The sequence below is a fragment of the Phaethon aethereus genome, assembly GCF_964289735.1.
Source record: "Phaethon aethereus genome assembly, chromosome: 1".
NCBI lineage: Eukaryota > Metazoa > Chordata > Aves > Phaethontiformes > Phaethontidae > Phaethon > Phaethon aethereus.
In genome coordinates this window covers 91,147,444-91,164,166 of record NC_138575.1, presented here as the reverse complement: position 1 = coordinate 91,164,166, position 16,723 = coordinate 91,147,444, and the positions used below count along the sequence as shown (strand labels likewise).

Here is a 16,723-nt window from a genome sequence, read left to right as displayed (position 1 = left end):
TAGCTGGTGTGCACCCCTTTCCTTAAGTGGTATTTCCCAGCATTACTACAGGTAGCTGCTTCTATTTGCACACCAAAATGATAGTAGGCTTATGTTTAAGCAACCAGTGGGAGAAAAGAGGCTCTCCAAAGCTTAGCTTGGGAAATAGAGATGTTCACCAACAATGCAAAAGAAAGCCTGAACCAGGCCCTTCAGTGACAGAGTTCATGAGGGTTTGTGCTCTGCTTTTTCCTCCCCTTGCTTTTAAGGCTGAAGGTAGCTAAGACTGCTCATGCAGTGAGCACACCCATACTTTGTGCAGCAGTTAGACTGACCTTACACTGTTTGCAGCATAAGGAACAGAAGCACAGCAACAGTTCCATAGCTATAGGCTTTCTATTTTGCTCTGAGGGACTAAGGGGCTACCTAATTCCAGGTGTGTTAAGATCCTCCTCATGTCAAGGGAGCTATGTGTTATTTCTTAAGGAAAGCTGCCTCCCCCTCAAAGCAGTACCTTTGTCATATCCTGGAGCTGGAGGAGTTCTGTGAGAATATTTAAGGTCTGGGATTGTACCTTTCTGTGCACAGTAGTATGAACTGCCTGCATGCAGTCGCGTAGATGCAGTTGTCTTCCGTCTTTACACAGGACCCCGACATGGGAAGAAGTTGCAGAAGATAGTTGCAGCTTCCCCTTTTGGTGAGGAACTAGTATAAACTGGACCATCCAACAACAGGGAGCAGAAATGATGTCTGCTCAGCATCAGTGCCTCTTAGATCAGTGTTCCTCCCCATTCCTCAAGTGGGTCTGCAATTAAGCCTTATGCAGATGAACATTGAAAACAAGTCCACTCTAGTACTTGGTCAGGTCAGACTAGGGAAAAAAAAAAAAAAGACAACATATTCCTCATCTTGGTCACGCCGTCATGCAAGGATGTCATAATAAATGGATGGTTTTTTTGTCTGGTAACGAAACTGCTCTAGTTTCAGGCCAATCCTCAGAAGCACAGCTTCATCCCACCATTTTGCCATGACCTGGGAGAAGATGAGAAAGGCAGAGAGAAAGGAGGAGGGGAAAAAAAAAAAAGTAGCATCATCACACACAAATGCTCTTGAAAGCCCCGTAAAGCATAACTAAATTTTTTCCCCCTCAACAGCACCAAAAGGACACATGCTTCTCCCTTTTACCACAGTAAGTATAGCTTCATTGCATTTGGGATAAAGGAAGCTGTGTGGCTTGTAATTAGAAGACGTGGACCTTTCATTTACATGAGACCCATTTCAAGAGGGAGAAGAAGAAGAAAGGACTTAAAGCTAGAGAACTGAGAAATAAGGAAAAGAGAAGAAAGAGTAGTGACAAATAGTGGGTACTGATGCAAGTAGACAGGAAGGCAGAGAAATCAATCTCCCAGATACCTGAAGAGTCCCTCTGTCATTCACTCTGAAGCAAGTCTCTTCAGTCACAAGTTAAAGTTTTATTACCAGAACCTGCGAACTCCTTAAGTGTGCTGTGTGGAACAGCAGGAACCTGGTTATAGTGGTTCAGGACAAAGCCAGCTGTGGATTTTGTGACCCAGCATTCACAAAGAGCCAATACTCACCTGGAAGCTGATAGGAAGCCCAGCAGTAGAATATCCAATGGGGACCACAAGGCCTGGAATCCCGGTGAAGTTACCAAGCTGCATGAACCTGGGGGAAAAGCTGTTGTCGACATTCCTGCCTTGGGACAGCAGCAGTGTCATCCTTTTTTGGGGACAGGCAGCTAGGTTCAATCTCTCCTGCTCTACAGCCTGAGCTCCTTCAGTTAGTGCAGCTAGTCTCCAACTGTTCCCAAACTTTTGCTTCCGTAGCGCAAGCAGCATTCTTACCTCATAGACCGGACTGTGAGGGACAAATCGCTGCTCCCAGTCAAGAGGTCAGATTCATAGATTCTTGGGGCAGTGGAAGCAACAGCTGTGGAGGAATCACAGAATGATTGAGATTGAAAGGGACTTCGGGAGGTCATCTTGTCTAACCCTCTGTCTCAAGGACAGTCAGCTAGAGCAGGTTGCCCAGGACCATGTCTAAATGGCTTCTGAATGTCCCCAGGGATAGAGATTCCACAGCCTCCCTGGGCAACCTGATCCAGTGCTTAAAGAGCAAAAGAAGAGTCAGGCAGTAGGCAATCTTCAAGGAACAGCTCAGTTCATTAAAGCCACATGTTTGACATATATCACTGATGCAAACTCACGCTCCTGGAACGCAATCAAGTCACTAGGATTTATGAATTAAGCATTCAGTTTCTATTTAAAGCAAGAACATATCTTCATATATAAGTAGATGTCCAGTCCCTCCGGTGTAGATGTGCTGGCTCTGCAGTTCCTGTGTCAAGTACCAAGGAGTTTCTCACTGCCGTGGATATAGGCAGTAGGTCTAGAAATACACAGCAGTCTTTCTAACCAGGCTGCATTTTCTTCTAAAGGCTTGAGGCACAGCGAAGTCTTTGCACAAAAGTCATGCTCTTAAAATTGGGAAGGGATAGTTAATGGAGTGACTGTTCTTAAAAGGCACCACAGAGCTGGTGGGGGAGCAGCTCTTGGGCCATGGCTGCCAATACCTGGTGTAAGGATGCAGTTCACAGTAGTGAAGATCTCTCGCAAAAATCTCATGCTCCTAGTTCTCTGTCGATTTGCCTGCAAGCAGAGAGACTAGTGTCTGACTGGGCTTTCTTGGCTCATGAGGATCATGTTCGATGATGACAGACTCTGCCCATCAGAGCCTATGCCTTTGCAAAAGACTACACCATTCCTGCAGTTTGGAATCAACATGCAGGACACCAGTCCACATGGCATGTCCTCTATGGTCCCCCACTATTCAGCATGCTTTCATAGCAGAGGGTAAGTACAGTTGGGTGATTATCTTTCCATGTGTATGAGGAGGTTAAGAGAATCCCCTGCCCCACCTCTACAATTTCACTAGGTGCCTCCCTTCAGCCTTCACCACAGTATGTTCCTTACCGTAATATAATCCAGAGCTGTGAACTGGGAAGCCAAGGCCAGGTTAGCCCGAGTGTCCAAATTCTAAAAGAGAAAAGGATCATGGCTCTACTTGCAAGACACTGAATGTGACAGCCCAGGAGTTCTCTTTCAGGTCTGCTTGCCTGTATCAGTAGTCACCCAATAGGTGGTTTGTCATAGAAAAAGCAGGAGAGCCTCAGGTTTCTCACTGACATGACACTTGTTCTGTATCAGCCAGGACAAGTACTGCCACTGATCCAAGCTGCTGCTACTTACCATTTCCTGGAAATGTTTATTGAAGTCTGGTTGCAAGAAGTCCCTCATCTCACTGAGAATGCAGATGACATGTGCTACTCGCATTTCCTCCATCTCTGGAAGAGACACTTCAACCACACTGGCTCCCAAACTCTGCAGGTGCTCCACAGCTGCGTTACAGAACAGGTAAAGCACAGACAGCATCCTTGAGTTCACCAAACTTCATAGGAGGACTGCAATTCCCCACCCCCTTGAGAAATTAGAGACCCCGTAGGCCATTGCAAGGCAAGCACCTTCGGTGCACCATGTGGCATGGAGACTGCTGCAGCTGCTTCTTGTAGGTAAAAGCTTTCAGCCTAACTAGATCTCAGTACTCCATCAGGGCAGGGGAAGGGGCTTACAAGCAGGTTCCTAACTTACTACATTTCGGGCAAGTTCATGTCCTCCCTCTAGCCCCCCAGTTAACACAAAGAGTAAAGGTGGACTGACAATGCTTCCTGAGTGCTTGACATGACCAATATTCTACCAGCATGAAGTGATTATTTAGCATCACGAGATTCCCATTCAAAACCTCTTGTGAACTGTGATGGTAGAGAAACCTGGGGGATACTCAAGAGACCGGGTCAACAGTACAGGTTCACTAAATCCCAATGCACTTTAGCAAGGTCAGACACTAAGACTTTGGGAAAAGTGAATCTTCTACAGTCTAAAAAGAGCCCCCTTCTTTCTTTGACCCCTACTTCTTCATAAATACCCAAGCTTGCCTATTTCACTGGCTTACGGTGCTTCTCTCCTAAAAAAATTCTACACATGTAGAAGCATGTCTATGGAAATGAGGAGGCTGAAGAAAATCCAGGCAAACAAAGCCTGAATATTGTGAACTATCTCAGCTCCAGTGCACAGGAGGACAACTATACCAGGCATTGTAGAGGTTTTCTCCCCCACTCCCAAGTGCTCGCCAAGGTCAATTTTGCTTAGTCTAAAGTCTGACAAAGCCACGCTAAAGGCACAATTTGGCTGATTTCAAGGAAATACCAGAGGACTGGATACATCAGAGATCTAGCCCTGTCTGTCCTACTGAACAATTATGTTGTGAAACAAGTCCCTCCCTTAAAAGTCTTTTACCATTAAAGCTTGCAGAGTAAATATTACTGAGCACAGATCTGTCTTTATACAGCACACTGGACTGCATTCTTCCATTGTAAACTGACAAGCCTAGAACTGCTGAGCTTTTTAACCCTCAGCAGTCAGGAGGGCTTGGCTAATACAAAGCTGCTGCTGTTTGTCCAGACAGACATCTTTAAGCATCTGTCTTCAACGACTTCAGGCAAGATCTTTTTAATGCTTACAGAAGAGGAACACCAAGTGATACCATGACATCAGGCAGAATAAGAGACTCTTCCTCTTTACCTTTCTCACAGATGGACAGGACTTCAGCATCACATGCCTAGAGAAGAAGAGGAAAGAATTAAGTAAACTTTCATAACTGCCTTCCTCTCCTTGGTGAGCACACTCACCAGGACTTAGGTCCTCATGGAGCTTTCCATGTTCCTGTCCCTAATGGTAGTGAAACAAAGCCCTTCAGGACTGCCTTAGGCCACCTGCTCCAAGAGAACAGCTTGCAGGTCACACCCCTATGGAAAAGGAAGGGTTGTCTTTTCCAGGAGAGGATATTCCTCCTCTGCACTGGGGCAGAGACAGAGAGAGTCCTTGTTTTCCTCCAGGGAAGAAATTCTGAGCACATTTGTGGGGTTACATTACAATTGGCAAGCAGTACTAGCTTGCAAGCCCAGTTTCTACACTGGAATGATGAAATACCACTCAGCAGCTACAGCACTGTCCCCAAATGGATACACTAATTTTCCTCATTTGTTTTTAAACTAACTGCCTTTTGTAATCAGTTCAGAAGCATTGCTTCCAATAGAAACAGCAGTATGAGGAAGCATACGGCCATCAATTGTACAGTTGTTACCCTTTCCTCATGCCTCCAACTGGCTCTTACTCAAAAGGCTGCCTTGGCCGGGGGGGGGGGGGGGGGCGCGGGGGGAGGTGTGTGAAATCTATCGCTGTTGATGTTTTCACCCAGGCTATATTCTCTTCCAATTATAGGACTAAATATGAGAAGCTCTAATTATGACAGGCAAGAGAACAGTGAATGTACTGAATTCCTTCAAAATCTCATTTTGCAAAGCTTCAGAGAGAGATGGGTAGAACAAGCACCTTAAAAAATGTCCAGTCCACTCCCAGTTTTAAGCCTTTCAGGTCAGGAGCACACATACCAGACAGGGTTGCTTTGGGCTGTTTTAGTCCTGCAGGGAACAAACAAGAGTTCCTCATTTTATCTAGGATGTCTCTAGGGAGGCAGAGCACCTGTGATCAGGGAGGAAGAAGGCTCACCTACCATATGGATAGAGCGGATCTGGCTCAGCAAGGATGCTGTAAACAATGGCTGCATCTGCCACCGAGGTACAGATAGGGCCTGTAAAAGAGAGATCAGTTATAAACATGTGACAAGGGGTAAACAGTACCTTCCTCCCAAGGACTTGTGTAAGCACAGATTGCCTCCCCTGTGAGAACACCACACAGCAAGGTCCCTGAAGTGGAGCACAAGTCCTCTTACCTACACTGACTGTGGAGTAGGAGAGTGGCAAGCTGCCATGAGAACTGATGCGCCCAAAGGTACCTAGAGAAAAAGAAATGGGCAGTTAGCTAAGTATCAGCAGTTGCTGATAAGATCTGACCTAGCTGGCTCTGGTGCACCCAGTCAGTAAGCAACACACCCCTGTCAGCCACTTCTATGTCTGCCATTTCAGAGCCCAGTCACCCATCTTTCAGTACCCTGGTGAAACAGATGCATTCAAAAAATAGTGAAACTGTTTCCCCCCCATAAGAAATTACTTAGTTGAGGGGAAATATGTGCAGGAACATTTTGAAATACATGCATTTAAATATGCAGAAGCAGCATCTACAGTAAGGAGGATGGTGAGGCAGGAGTGGGATTATCAACAGCAGGAGATACCACCCCCTGGGAGATCCCACCCACTTCACTGGTGAGACTTCATGTCTAACACCAGTTGTCTTCTTCAAGTACTTGTATCACCTTTCTGATCAGTTACATTTTTGTAATTATCATTATCTTCCTCAGACAAATCAAGATTAATCAAGTTGATCACATGTGAAGGATGGAAAAACAGAGTAATGCCTAAGTATCTCCTCTCAGATGAAGCAGGTGAGATCTTTTGGCATGACAAACCATTCCCAAAAGCCGGCATTTCTTCCAAGCGACAATCCTGCCTCACCTCTTTCCATGCTGTAGACACTGCCCTGTGCATTTCTTACGTCCTCTGCACATTCCCCTTGATTACATTAATTCTTACTGAAAAAACTGCATTGCTACTTCTTGTAACACTGAGATAAGAGGGAATGGCTACATCCTGCTTTCATACAAGCCTATTACCAGGTTTAACTTACCAGATACAAATCTGAGCAGCATCAGCCTCTCCATATAATTGGGATGATGGGAAACCATCGTGAGTGGAGATGCTTTTCACCAGCTCACTACAGATACCCAACTATGTTGAGAACACTTCCCAGCAGAGAAGAAAGATTGAAGAAAGACAAGTGGGTAGAAAGAGAAGCAGCATGCATATTTTGTTTAGCATTTGACTCAAATAAGTTAGGTGGTTTTGAACATCTGTTCAATAGCCAGTACTGAGAATACTTCCACTATGCTAGTCCAACCCACATGACTCTGAGGGTTTCTCTGGTTGAGTTTTGCTTGACAGGAAATGGACTGTACCGGACTTGTTTGTGGCATTCTACCTGATACTGCAAACAAGACACACACACCTCTACAATTAAAGGGTTCTACCTTTCAGCCCCACCACACCACAGAACGAAGCAGGAATCCTCACAGAGCCGCCTCCATCTGTGCCAATAGCCACCGGGCAGAGACCTACAAAAAAACCGACACGTTGGCCTGTGATCAGAGAGACATCATGTTGCCTTGTCCATTCTAGAAGCAGCTGTAGCCAAGGTAGCACATAGAGTGCTTTATTCATCTAAGAGTTCCCTTCAGCTTATAAACCCCCTCATAAAAACTAAATGCCTGCGGTACTTTGGCTCAGGACCTTCCTCCCACCACCCCTGAACTCCATTTTAGGACTACCTACCTGCTGCTACAGCTGCTGCTGACCCACTGGAGCTCCCACCTGTGAAGTGGTTAGGCTTGTAGGGATTCCTAGGGATCTTGTGGTACCTGAGGCAGACAAATAGTGTTGAATCTTTTCCTAAGGAAGACCACGTGCACTACAGGGCAGGAAAAGATCCAGAAACACAGCTCAGGGATTCCAATCTCTTAGTAAAGAGATACCATTTCATCCCAGATAGTGCTATAACTCTAGAAAACAAGATGCAAAAAAGACTTCTGCCTCAGAGTCCAAATTCTTGTTACCGTAAGCAGCCTATCCAAAAGAGATAGACTCAAAGCAAGAGGAAGGATTCTGCTCCAGTTCTTCTGTCTGTGACAGCACTGTGCCATTACTGCATGCCACAGTGCCTTATGCAATTCCAAAAGGTGGAGCAGCTGGTGGCCAGCAATTCTTACAGGTGAAGAAGTCAGCATCCCCAGCTCTGCCCTTTATCCCAGAGCAGCAACACCGAAAGTCTCCAGCTTGACCACAGTCCCCAGACATCAAAGAGACCTGCCAGGCGGCAGGGTATCCATCCAATCTCGCACAGCGAGGAAATGCCCTGGCACGCTGCTGCAGCTGAGGGGGAGCCCCAGTTCCATCCAGCTGCACGTGCACGAAGCATGGCTCTGCACATGGCTTATCAAGGCTGTGAGGACCACCGGTCTGGAATAGCAGTTCTCAGCTTGGCTATAGCTGAAGAATTCACAACAGCAAAGCAAATTCCAGTGAACCTGTTTTAGCTAGGAAATAAAAACACTATGTTCTCCTGAGATGACTGTACCTTTTCTCACTGTTCTGGGCCTTCAGCCATTACTGTGACTGTGCATTAGATTACTATTTATTTGTTTTCTGTCACCGCTTTTGTCTACCAGTCATCCAGTAAACATTCACACCTCCAGGCCTGACAAACTAAGTTCCTTACTCAGCAGACACCACTTGGATCCTCTCCTTCCTTTGGTTTCAGGAGCCTTCAAGGCTTCCACGGCTACTCTGACTCTCAAAACTACAATGCTGGGGTTTCATACACCCAGGGTTCTCTCTGCACAGGGTGCTTCTGTCAGTTTTATTCTCACATGCTTTCTGTACCCTTCCCTGTCAGTTCTGGACAGACTTTTAGGTCTTTCTAGACTGGGGGGAAGAGAGAGGAAAAGGGATTTTTACCTATTAGGGTTGCATCCAGTTGTTCCAGTCCCTAATTCATGCATGTTTGAGACCCCAATAATGATAGCCCCAGCCTCTCGCAGCTTCTTGGCCACAGTAGCATCTTCTGTTTCAGGCTCTGTCCCAAGATAGATTGTTCCCACTCGGTGATGGTAAGGTACCTTAGCAAGAAGACACTTTATTATTCATCCTAAAACCTGGCAAGGTTGGCAGGCACATGTGCATGCTTCACATGCATACTTCAACTCCACAACAGATCCCAGACATTAGGACCCAGAGAGGTAAGGGCTAGGAAGCTTCACACTTCAACTTGTCCTGTGTTGGTTTCTGTTAGGAGGGACACTTAACCCTTCAATATTTGCTCTTTCTCCCATGCAGAGGAGTCCTTTTCATACCATGATACAGAAGAGCAGAAACATGTAGATGGCCAAAACGTCTGTCTCCCTGCAGCAACGCAGCCCACAGGCTGCAGAACATTCGCCTTGGCCCCACAAGCACACAGGAGGTATATCTTCCATTTTTGTATGGACAGAGCTGCAGCATTTCAGATCTGCAGTGCTTTGAAGCAAGGCACCAAGATTAGGCGAATGCCAAAATACCATTTTCAGGGTATGCTAAGTACTCTTCACTTCCATGCAGCAATGGAAGAATCTGTATATAAACAGGACTCCCATCCTATGGGTAGGTCTCTGCAGAGCCTACAACGGCTTGATGGCCTGCCAGGAGTATTTAATGGTAACTGTTCTTAGGCCACAGGCAAAACTCCTTGTGAGTAAGGATTTTCAAAGTAACTTGCGTATTTCTGACACAAGTACGTTCTTTAAGGTACGGAGGGGAGGATGCTTTGCCAGTGGAGCAGAGTCAGTGTCTGAGAAATACAGACAGTTACACCCACCACTACAGATGCTTTTATACATTCTCATTTCATCATAAGAGGGACTGTTTCCCACCCTTTACTTCCCATGGATTAAAGAGATTGGTACAAGATATGGAACACATCTGATGTACCCAAGATCTGTCTTGACCTAGCAAAACTTGTTAATCCTACTCATTACAAACCCACATACTACCCTTTATTACAAACATATTCTCAGGCTTCTGCTGAGGAGTTGGCCTTCAAACCTTGTCGCACTGAGTTGTCCAGGTTGACCACTTACAGCACGAACCGACAGCTAGATAAGGAAACTCACCACTTTGAACTCTTCTTTCAGACACACTGGGATGCCATCCAGATAAGAGAGGGTACATTTATTCCTGTAACGAGCAGTGGAGGCCTCAGCCATCTGCACAGAGGAAAAAAAAACCCCACATATACATTTATATATACTTAGTTGAACTGAAGGTCATTACCAGTACCAGAACAGATACCAAAAAATGGTGCTCTCAGGCTGCTACTAATCCACCCTGTAAAAGTTTCTTTCTTTTTCCACCATACGCTAATGGGAAACTACTACTTGGAAGATCTATGCTATGGATACCACATAAGCACAGAAGTCCCATTTCAAACATAGTTGTCCAGCAGGAAACAGATTGGTTTAACACTACTTCTCTTTGCAGGAAGGAAAGCAAACTTGTTTGTAGTCCTCTGCACAAGAAGGGAGGAAAAACATACACATTTTTCTGTTCAATGTATCAGCTGAAGAGCCTCTGCCCCTTCTAATGGATGCTACTGCTCTTGGTGTGGCAGAGGCTCCTTTCCTACCAGAGGCAGACATTACCAGCATTATTTGCTCCTGGTCCCATTGCACTATCGCTCTGAGTGGGGGTGTGGATTTGTCGCAGTCCTCCAGCATGGCAATGATGTTCTTTGCTACCTGAGATGGCGTCAGCTTCCCACTCCTACAGGACAGAAGTTAGGACCTTGTTACAAGACACCCCACACCATACCCACGCCCAGGGTTTGTCTCTCATGTAGCAAGATGGCAGCTGTCAACAGCTGTAAGCAAGAACTAGGCAAGAATCTGCGTGTGGTGATAATTTCAACACAGTTGACACCATCAGGACAGGAGACTCCCTTAAAAAAAGAATTTGCCTACACAGCATGCCCCCAACCCTTACAGTGGGGGCAGGAGCTAGGAGAGTTACCCAGATATTCCTGAACCACCAGATAAACAGGGAAGGACAGCTGACAGCTTCATAGGGAGTCCTCAAGCTCCTGAAAGCCTGAAGCTATGTAACTCCCAGTATCATGAGCTAAGACCAAGAGGCCAGCCCCCTTTATACAGCCCTCACTTTACAGAGAAGAGGCTCCCAGCAGTACTGTCATAACCCACCTCTAACAAACAGGCCTTCCCTCCCCCCTGGCCAAAGGCTATGTTACACCAAAAACACATCTATCTTTGGCTGACACAAAAGCCTTGGAGTCAGGAGGCACCTATAACACCAGACTGCAGCGTCAGCCTTTTGCTCCAAGGCCACAGTCTACTGGCAGAGGTGGCCCTGGAGGAACAGGTGCCAGGAGTCCAAGAGGATTTATCTGAGTGCTCCACATCTGGCACATGTCCTAGATCCAATCAGGAGTTACCGAGCAGTCAACAGCTCACAGAACCTCGGAGTCAGGGACGTCCTTCCAGCTGTTCCCAAGCTGGAGACATTTACTGGGTGAAAGTAATCAAACTGCTTGCAGGAGCACAAGCAGCTGGGGAACCCAGGGATACTTCAGAGGCCCAAAATATGTGCAACTCGCATTATCCGGATGAACCTTCCTCCCCTTCTCACTCACATGTTTGGGCAAACAAGGTGTGTAGAAATCTCTCCGACAGAAGACTGACAATAAGCCAAGGAAAACAGCATTTAAATATCCTTGCAGGGCTTGTAAAAGTTGTGCCAGCTCCCCCAGTTGGCTTTCCTTCATTATTCTATTAGAGGGAAAGGATTGCAAAGCATGACACTAAACAGTGGTACCTCAAGGACAATCCTAACAAAGAGATGCCTGAGAGCTTGTGGAACAGCAGCTCACAGCAGGGGAACAGGCGAGACAGGTTGTTCCCAGAGCACAATTTCACCTACCTGTAGCAGTCCAGGTAGTCTTTGATCCCTTTGAAGTTAAACCCATTGCTAGCAGAATCAGATCTGGAAAGAAAGGATTAAAGGGGCAACTGTGAACCATCAAAGCCACCTCTGTTTAGACCTGCAGACTTCAGTATCAATGCGGGTTGGGCATCACTCACTTCAGTAAACATGCTAATCACCATTTGGACCAGTAGCCTACATGTATCACACTCTGTCAGACTCCTTGCACACATGCAAGACACCAGGTACACTGAGGGTGCCACAGAAATAAGAAGTCAGTCTTGCTGTCATGTTCCAGTTGCTTCATATTTCAACTGCAATACAGCAGTCACTAAACTGTTCAAAATTTATTCCAGGTTTACCTTTGCTACTCACCACGGGAGCATTACACAGTTGCTAGAATATACTGATAAAACTACTCCCAGGCTCTCTGTCCCAAGTTCGATACAAATAGCCAGCAGCACATACAACATGGGGTGCAGGAGGGCGAAGAGAGATTATGCAGCACACACAAGGATTCACAACAGCAAACTGCTTAAAAACTAAATCAATGGCTCTAGCACATAAAATATAGTCCATTTCTCATCACAACGGGATGAACATTAAGATCATCTGAAGTGCTAGGTACAATTACTACTCCTGTGATGTCTCCATATCATCACCCAAACCAGAAGCCACATCCTGAAATAGGACAGCATATGACATCGTAATGTGCTATGCAGGGAAGAGGCAAGCCTCCAGTAACCTGCCCTGTAACACTCAACATATCACTGGTGGAGCTGGGGACACAAGAACCAGAAGGTTGCACTCACCCTGACCAATGCCTGCAGGATATACATCCCTTCCTCTAAAGTGAAGGAGCTGAAAGTTTTTCATTGCTCTAGCTTAAGAACTCAAGCAGGGAGCAAGCATAGCCTTGCTAAAAGCAGAGATACATACAGAGAACCCACTCTCTGAGACACTGATCAAGACATTTTCAGTAACTACTGGATAGGCCCACAACTAAGAACAAAACCAGATGGAGAGAGCATTCATAGCAGCCCAGCTGTTCGCAACTCAGCATCAGACCTCAGTGAGACAAGCGAGCCTGAGTAACATTTCACCTGGAATCTAACATGATTTAATCAAGTACAGGCTGCAATCAAGAAACTGAACAGGCTTTTAAGCAAGCAACCTAATTAAGAAAGCTTAATTTCTTCTGGATTGTTTTCTTTATACCCTGTGTTCCTCCTCTCCTCCAAGCAACCCCTGTGTTCTCTTTGAGATCCCTTACAGGCAAGAAAGAGCTCACCTGCAAACTCACTTAAACAGATGTATGTGCTGACTAGCCAACCACTAAGTGTATCTGCTCTAATAGTGCAACCACTGCCCTGGCAAGGGCTGAATTTGGTCTCTCCCCAGTAAGTAGACTTCCTGAACCTTGTAGAAACTTCACATTGCTTCTAACTACTGGTGATGCCTAAGTTACAAAAGGAAAGACGACTGACAGCACAATTTGTTTTGTCAAGTAGCTGGGCATGGAAAAATATTTTAATCCAAATTACTGACAACAGCTTCCCACTTAGATAATAATACTGCCAACACACGTGTTTTTCCACTCCATTCTTACACAATACATACTGACCCAGCATCTATCAGCTGCTCGATAATATCTGAAGTGCTTTTAGCCTCAGACTTTTCTTCCATAACCTCCGCAGCCACCTCTGGGATAAACGTGGGATCTTCGTGAATGTCAAGCGAGCGCATGAGCGAGAAGTTGTTCAGCCTGAGAGAAAGACAGAGAGAGTCACTGCTGGAGTTTGCAAGCTCTATCATGACTAATTTTTCAGATTGTTCAGAGGAACCTTACCCCAGAACATTTTGTCTTAGCAGTATGCTCTCACAGCAGGGAGTTGCAACAGTTACAAGATAATCTCTCTCACACCTTTCCTAAAGGCAGCATCAAATCTATTCTGTGTGCTTAACAAAGCCTCCTACCTCTTGACATAAGGCCAGCCAGCCTCCGTAAACCCAAGCTGGGAAAGGACTGCTGAAAGTTTTTGATTCACTTTAGACATAGCACCCACAGACCAGTAAAGACGGGAATGGTGAGGAAAAGAAAAGGAGAAAGTAGTATAAACCATACATTCAAGCACTAATCCTGTTAAAACAAACACTTCTTCAGACTCTTCCACGACCTGCTTCAACATAGTTTGCTTGCAACCAAATACAACAGGGACTGCAGCGTGAGCCCAGGGCTTGGAACTCGTAATGAAGCAAAGAAATCAAGACCCTGTCATAGATGTCAAGGAATGATCTGCTGTATAACAGCAGTGACACTTGCCTGGGTTTGATTCACTCAAAAAGCCCATAACCCAAGTAAAAATTCCTTGGTACCAATTGTGCTTAATACATTTCTCAGTGTCCTGGGATCTGCACAGATGACTCATCAAATGACGAGCAAACTATGCGAGCCAAGTGTGAGCTTAAGGTTCCTGATACCTCTCACCTGAGTGGCTCTTAGTACACTTGAAAGCACAGTTCCTAAACAAAAACATAAATGAGAGAGAAGGAGAAAAGGCTGACGTAAAATGGTGAATGTCTTTAAAAAGAACATACTAAAAACACTGAACTGAAAAAACTCTGAATGTCTGGCCTCATTTCCCCACTACTGCTATTATTTTACCACTACTGGTTATAAACACAGCAGGTTTGCACATCCACAATCTTTGAAAGAAAGGCTGCTCTTTAGCAAGAGCACAGAAAGACAAAGAGGCAAGCTGGTGAATTCAGTTTCTATGCACATGCCTGACTGTGAGAAACAGTTAATCCCTTCTGACAGAGAACCACTCAAACCAGAGAAATAAAAAAAAAAGAAAATCTAGTAAACACCTTCGATAAAATATTCTCACTTGCTCTTCATTAAAGCTATACAGCTTCTCTCTTAGAAATGGTCACTTCAGATAACCTGTAAGTGGTGTTTAATGCAAGCACCTTAGAAAAAAGCCAAAAACTTGGATGGGGAAAAAACTCCCCACTCTTACCTCATTAAGAACGGCAGTAAGCAGATCTGTCCGAAAGCCTATAAGTAAGCAGAAACATTGGTTTGCAGTAACTTTGACCGGAACATCGTTCTCACTAGACAAGGAATGCTGAATGTGCTTACAATTGCTGCAGTTTCAGAGCACCCTAGAGAGCATGCAATGCTATGTGGTAAAAAACCAGCACAAACATTTGTATTGCAGGCCACAAACTCAGCCTGAAATGCTTCCTGCTCCCCCCTTATATTTATATAATAGTAAGGGTTGTATTCTTCTGGCTTTACTGCAGAAACATGTATTTGTTCTCTCCCTGACTCTGCCTGGAAAGTCTGCAGCTGCAGGCTGCAACACTGTTAAGAGGCACCCATATAGCTCCCATCCATTACTTTCTTCATGTTCCACAGATTATGCAAACATTGAATAAAGTAGAAGCTTTTTTTTTTTTTTATCCCACTGTTAGGATCTTTCCTGTCACTCAGCCAGCTCCTGCAGTAAACTGAGCGAACTTGGAAATGCATGAGAAATCTGAAGACTCCATGATAGCAGGCAGCTGAAAATACTCTTTGAATACCTTGGTTCCCAGCATAGCAATATCAGCGGTCCCGAAGAGACCAGCCTTGCTCTAGCCTGTCTTAACAGCTCAGCAATCGACTTCAAAAACCTGTTAAGGGATGTACAAATACAGTACAAGTCTGAAGCAAGGCCCATACTCCTAGATCCATGAGGTGATATGTTGCCTCACATATTATGTAAGAATTAGTCTCTTTTTGACAACCCTAATCTACATCTAAATCTAAGACATGACAATCCTGTAGGACATTGAGAACCTCGGGCCCTCCCCCCTCCAAGGGGGATGTGTCAGGAAAGGAAAACAAGCCCAGGGCCACACACCAGAGGTGGCCACAAAACAAAGGATAAAAAGGTATTCTGGTTGTTATATCCTGGAAGAAAGCCACTTGCAAGGTATTCTCATAAATAAAGCCACAGCCCATTGCTAGCTTTCACTCCAGGCCCAACCAGCTGCCAGGCTCTCTAACAGGTCATGCTGCCAAGATGAGACTTTTGTGCCTGACCTTGAGACTGGCTCAAAAGGAACGCCCAAGCAGCAGCAACAAAATCCACCTGCGTTTGGGCGGGCGATGCCGCAAGGCACTCACTGCCGAGGGGACACAGGCTTTTCTACCCCCTGCACCCTGCCATACCACAGTCAGGCCCCCTCCACACCGGCCTCGGCAGGAATCAACCTGCAGGCTCAAAGGCAGGCCAAAGCCCACCCGAGGAAGAGCATTGGGGGGGGCAGCTGCCTTCAGCACCTTCCTGAAAACCCCACTCAGGGGGCTGCAGGACCCGAATCCCTTCGCGTCCGAGGAAAGCTTGGAGGCAGCTGTGTTCTGTGTTTGATGTTGGCTTCGGGCTCTCCACGCCCGAAGACACTCACGACACCCTCACCCAGAGGCCAGCTCTCTCTCACTCTCTCCCCACAGCATCCCACCTGGGGACCGGGAGAACCCAAAAGCACAGGCTAAACGCGAAAGCACACAGAGACCCACAGCCCCCCTGCAATTTCCCAACAAAGGTGGGTTTACCTTCCCACCGAGGCCCCCTCCCTCCGAAACCCCCATCAGTTTTGGCCTCATTGGTTGCTTTCCCCGAGCAACCTCGGGTTTTATTGTCTTGTTTACTCCCGCCGGGGCGAGCCTGCTCCTCGCCCCCCACTCACCGTGTTGGCCACATGGACGAAGAGGCGCAGCCCGGAGCCGCACAGCCGCGGGGCCCACTGCGGAGAGGAGGCGAGTGATGAGCGCCGGGCCCCGCTCCCCGCCGCCCCCCGCCCGCCCGCTCCCTCCCCGGCGCTCACAGGGTCCCGCGGCGGGCTGCGGCCCCGCGCCTCGGCTCGGCCCGGCTCCCGACGGCGCAGCGCTGCCCCGGCGCTGCCCGTGTGCCGCCGCACGCAGCACAGGTAGACGGCGGCGACGGGCAGCAGCGAGAGCAGCAGCAGCAGCAGCACCATGACAGTCCTTCCACAGAGCCCGGCGGCGGCACCCAGTCCTCCTGCTGCCGGGGCGGTGCTCGGGCCTCGCCCCGCCTGCGAGCCGGCCTTGCCCCCGCA

At 46.8% G+C, this 16,723-nt stretch overlaps 1 protein-coding gene across 1 annotated transcript; it reads right to left on the bottom strand.

The window, feature by feature from the left end:
• Positions 1 to 432: 432 nt before the first annotated feature.
• LOC309416927 (uncharacterized protein) lies at positions 433 to 16,641 on the bottom strand. The gene is made up of 20 exons (XM_082014311.1): positions 16,472 to 16,641; positions 16,334 to 16,390; positions 14,617 to 14,654; positions 13,218 to 13,358; positions 11,591 to 11,653; positions 10,300 to 10,420; positions 9,772 to 9,864; positions 8,582 to 8,742; positions 7,400 to 7,485; positions 7,099 to 7,182; positions 5,848 to 5,910; positions 5,629 to 5,706; positions 5,448 to 5,536; positions 4,638 to 4,674; positions 3,249 to 3,397; positions 2,973 to 3,035; positions 2,573 to 2,648; positions 1,845 to 1,929; positions 1,578 to 1,665; positions 433 to 1,011 (listed from the first exon to the last, which is right to left on the bottom strand). Exons 1-20 carry the CDS (start codon positions 16,622 to 16,624, stop codon positions 901 to 903), a joined length of 1,836 nt encoding a protein of 611 aa, XP_081870437.1. The 5' UTR covers positions 16,625 to 16,641; the 3' UTR covers positions 433 to 900.
• Positions 16,642 to 16,723: the final 82 nt, after the last annotated feature.

What these genes read in the sequence shown, in the direction of transcription:
- LOC309416927 (XM_082014311.1), bottom strand. Translation starts at nt 16,624, where the DNA reads ATGGTGCTGCTGCTGCTGCTGCTCTCGCTGCTGCCCGTCGCCGCCGTC. An exon ending in TTACTGCCGTTCTTAATGAG is followed by an intron (nt 13,359 to 14,616) that starts GTAAGAGTGGGG and finishes TCTTTCTCTCAG; the next exon opens with GCTGAACAACTTCTCGCTCA. An exon ending in CTACTCCACAGTCAGTGTAG is followed by an intron (nt 5,707 to 5,847) that starts GTAAGAGGACTT and finishes TCTCTTTTACAG; the next exon opens with GCCCTATCTGTACCTCGGTG.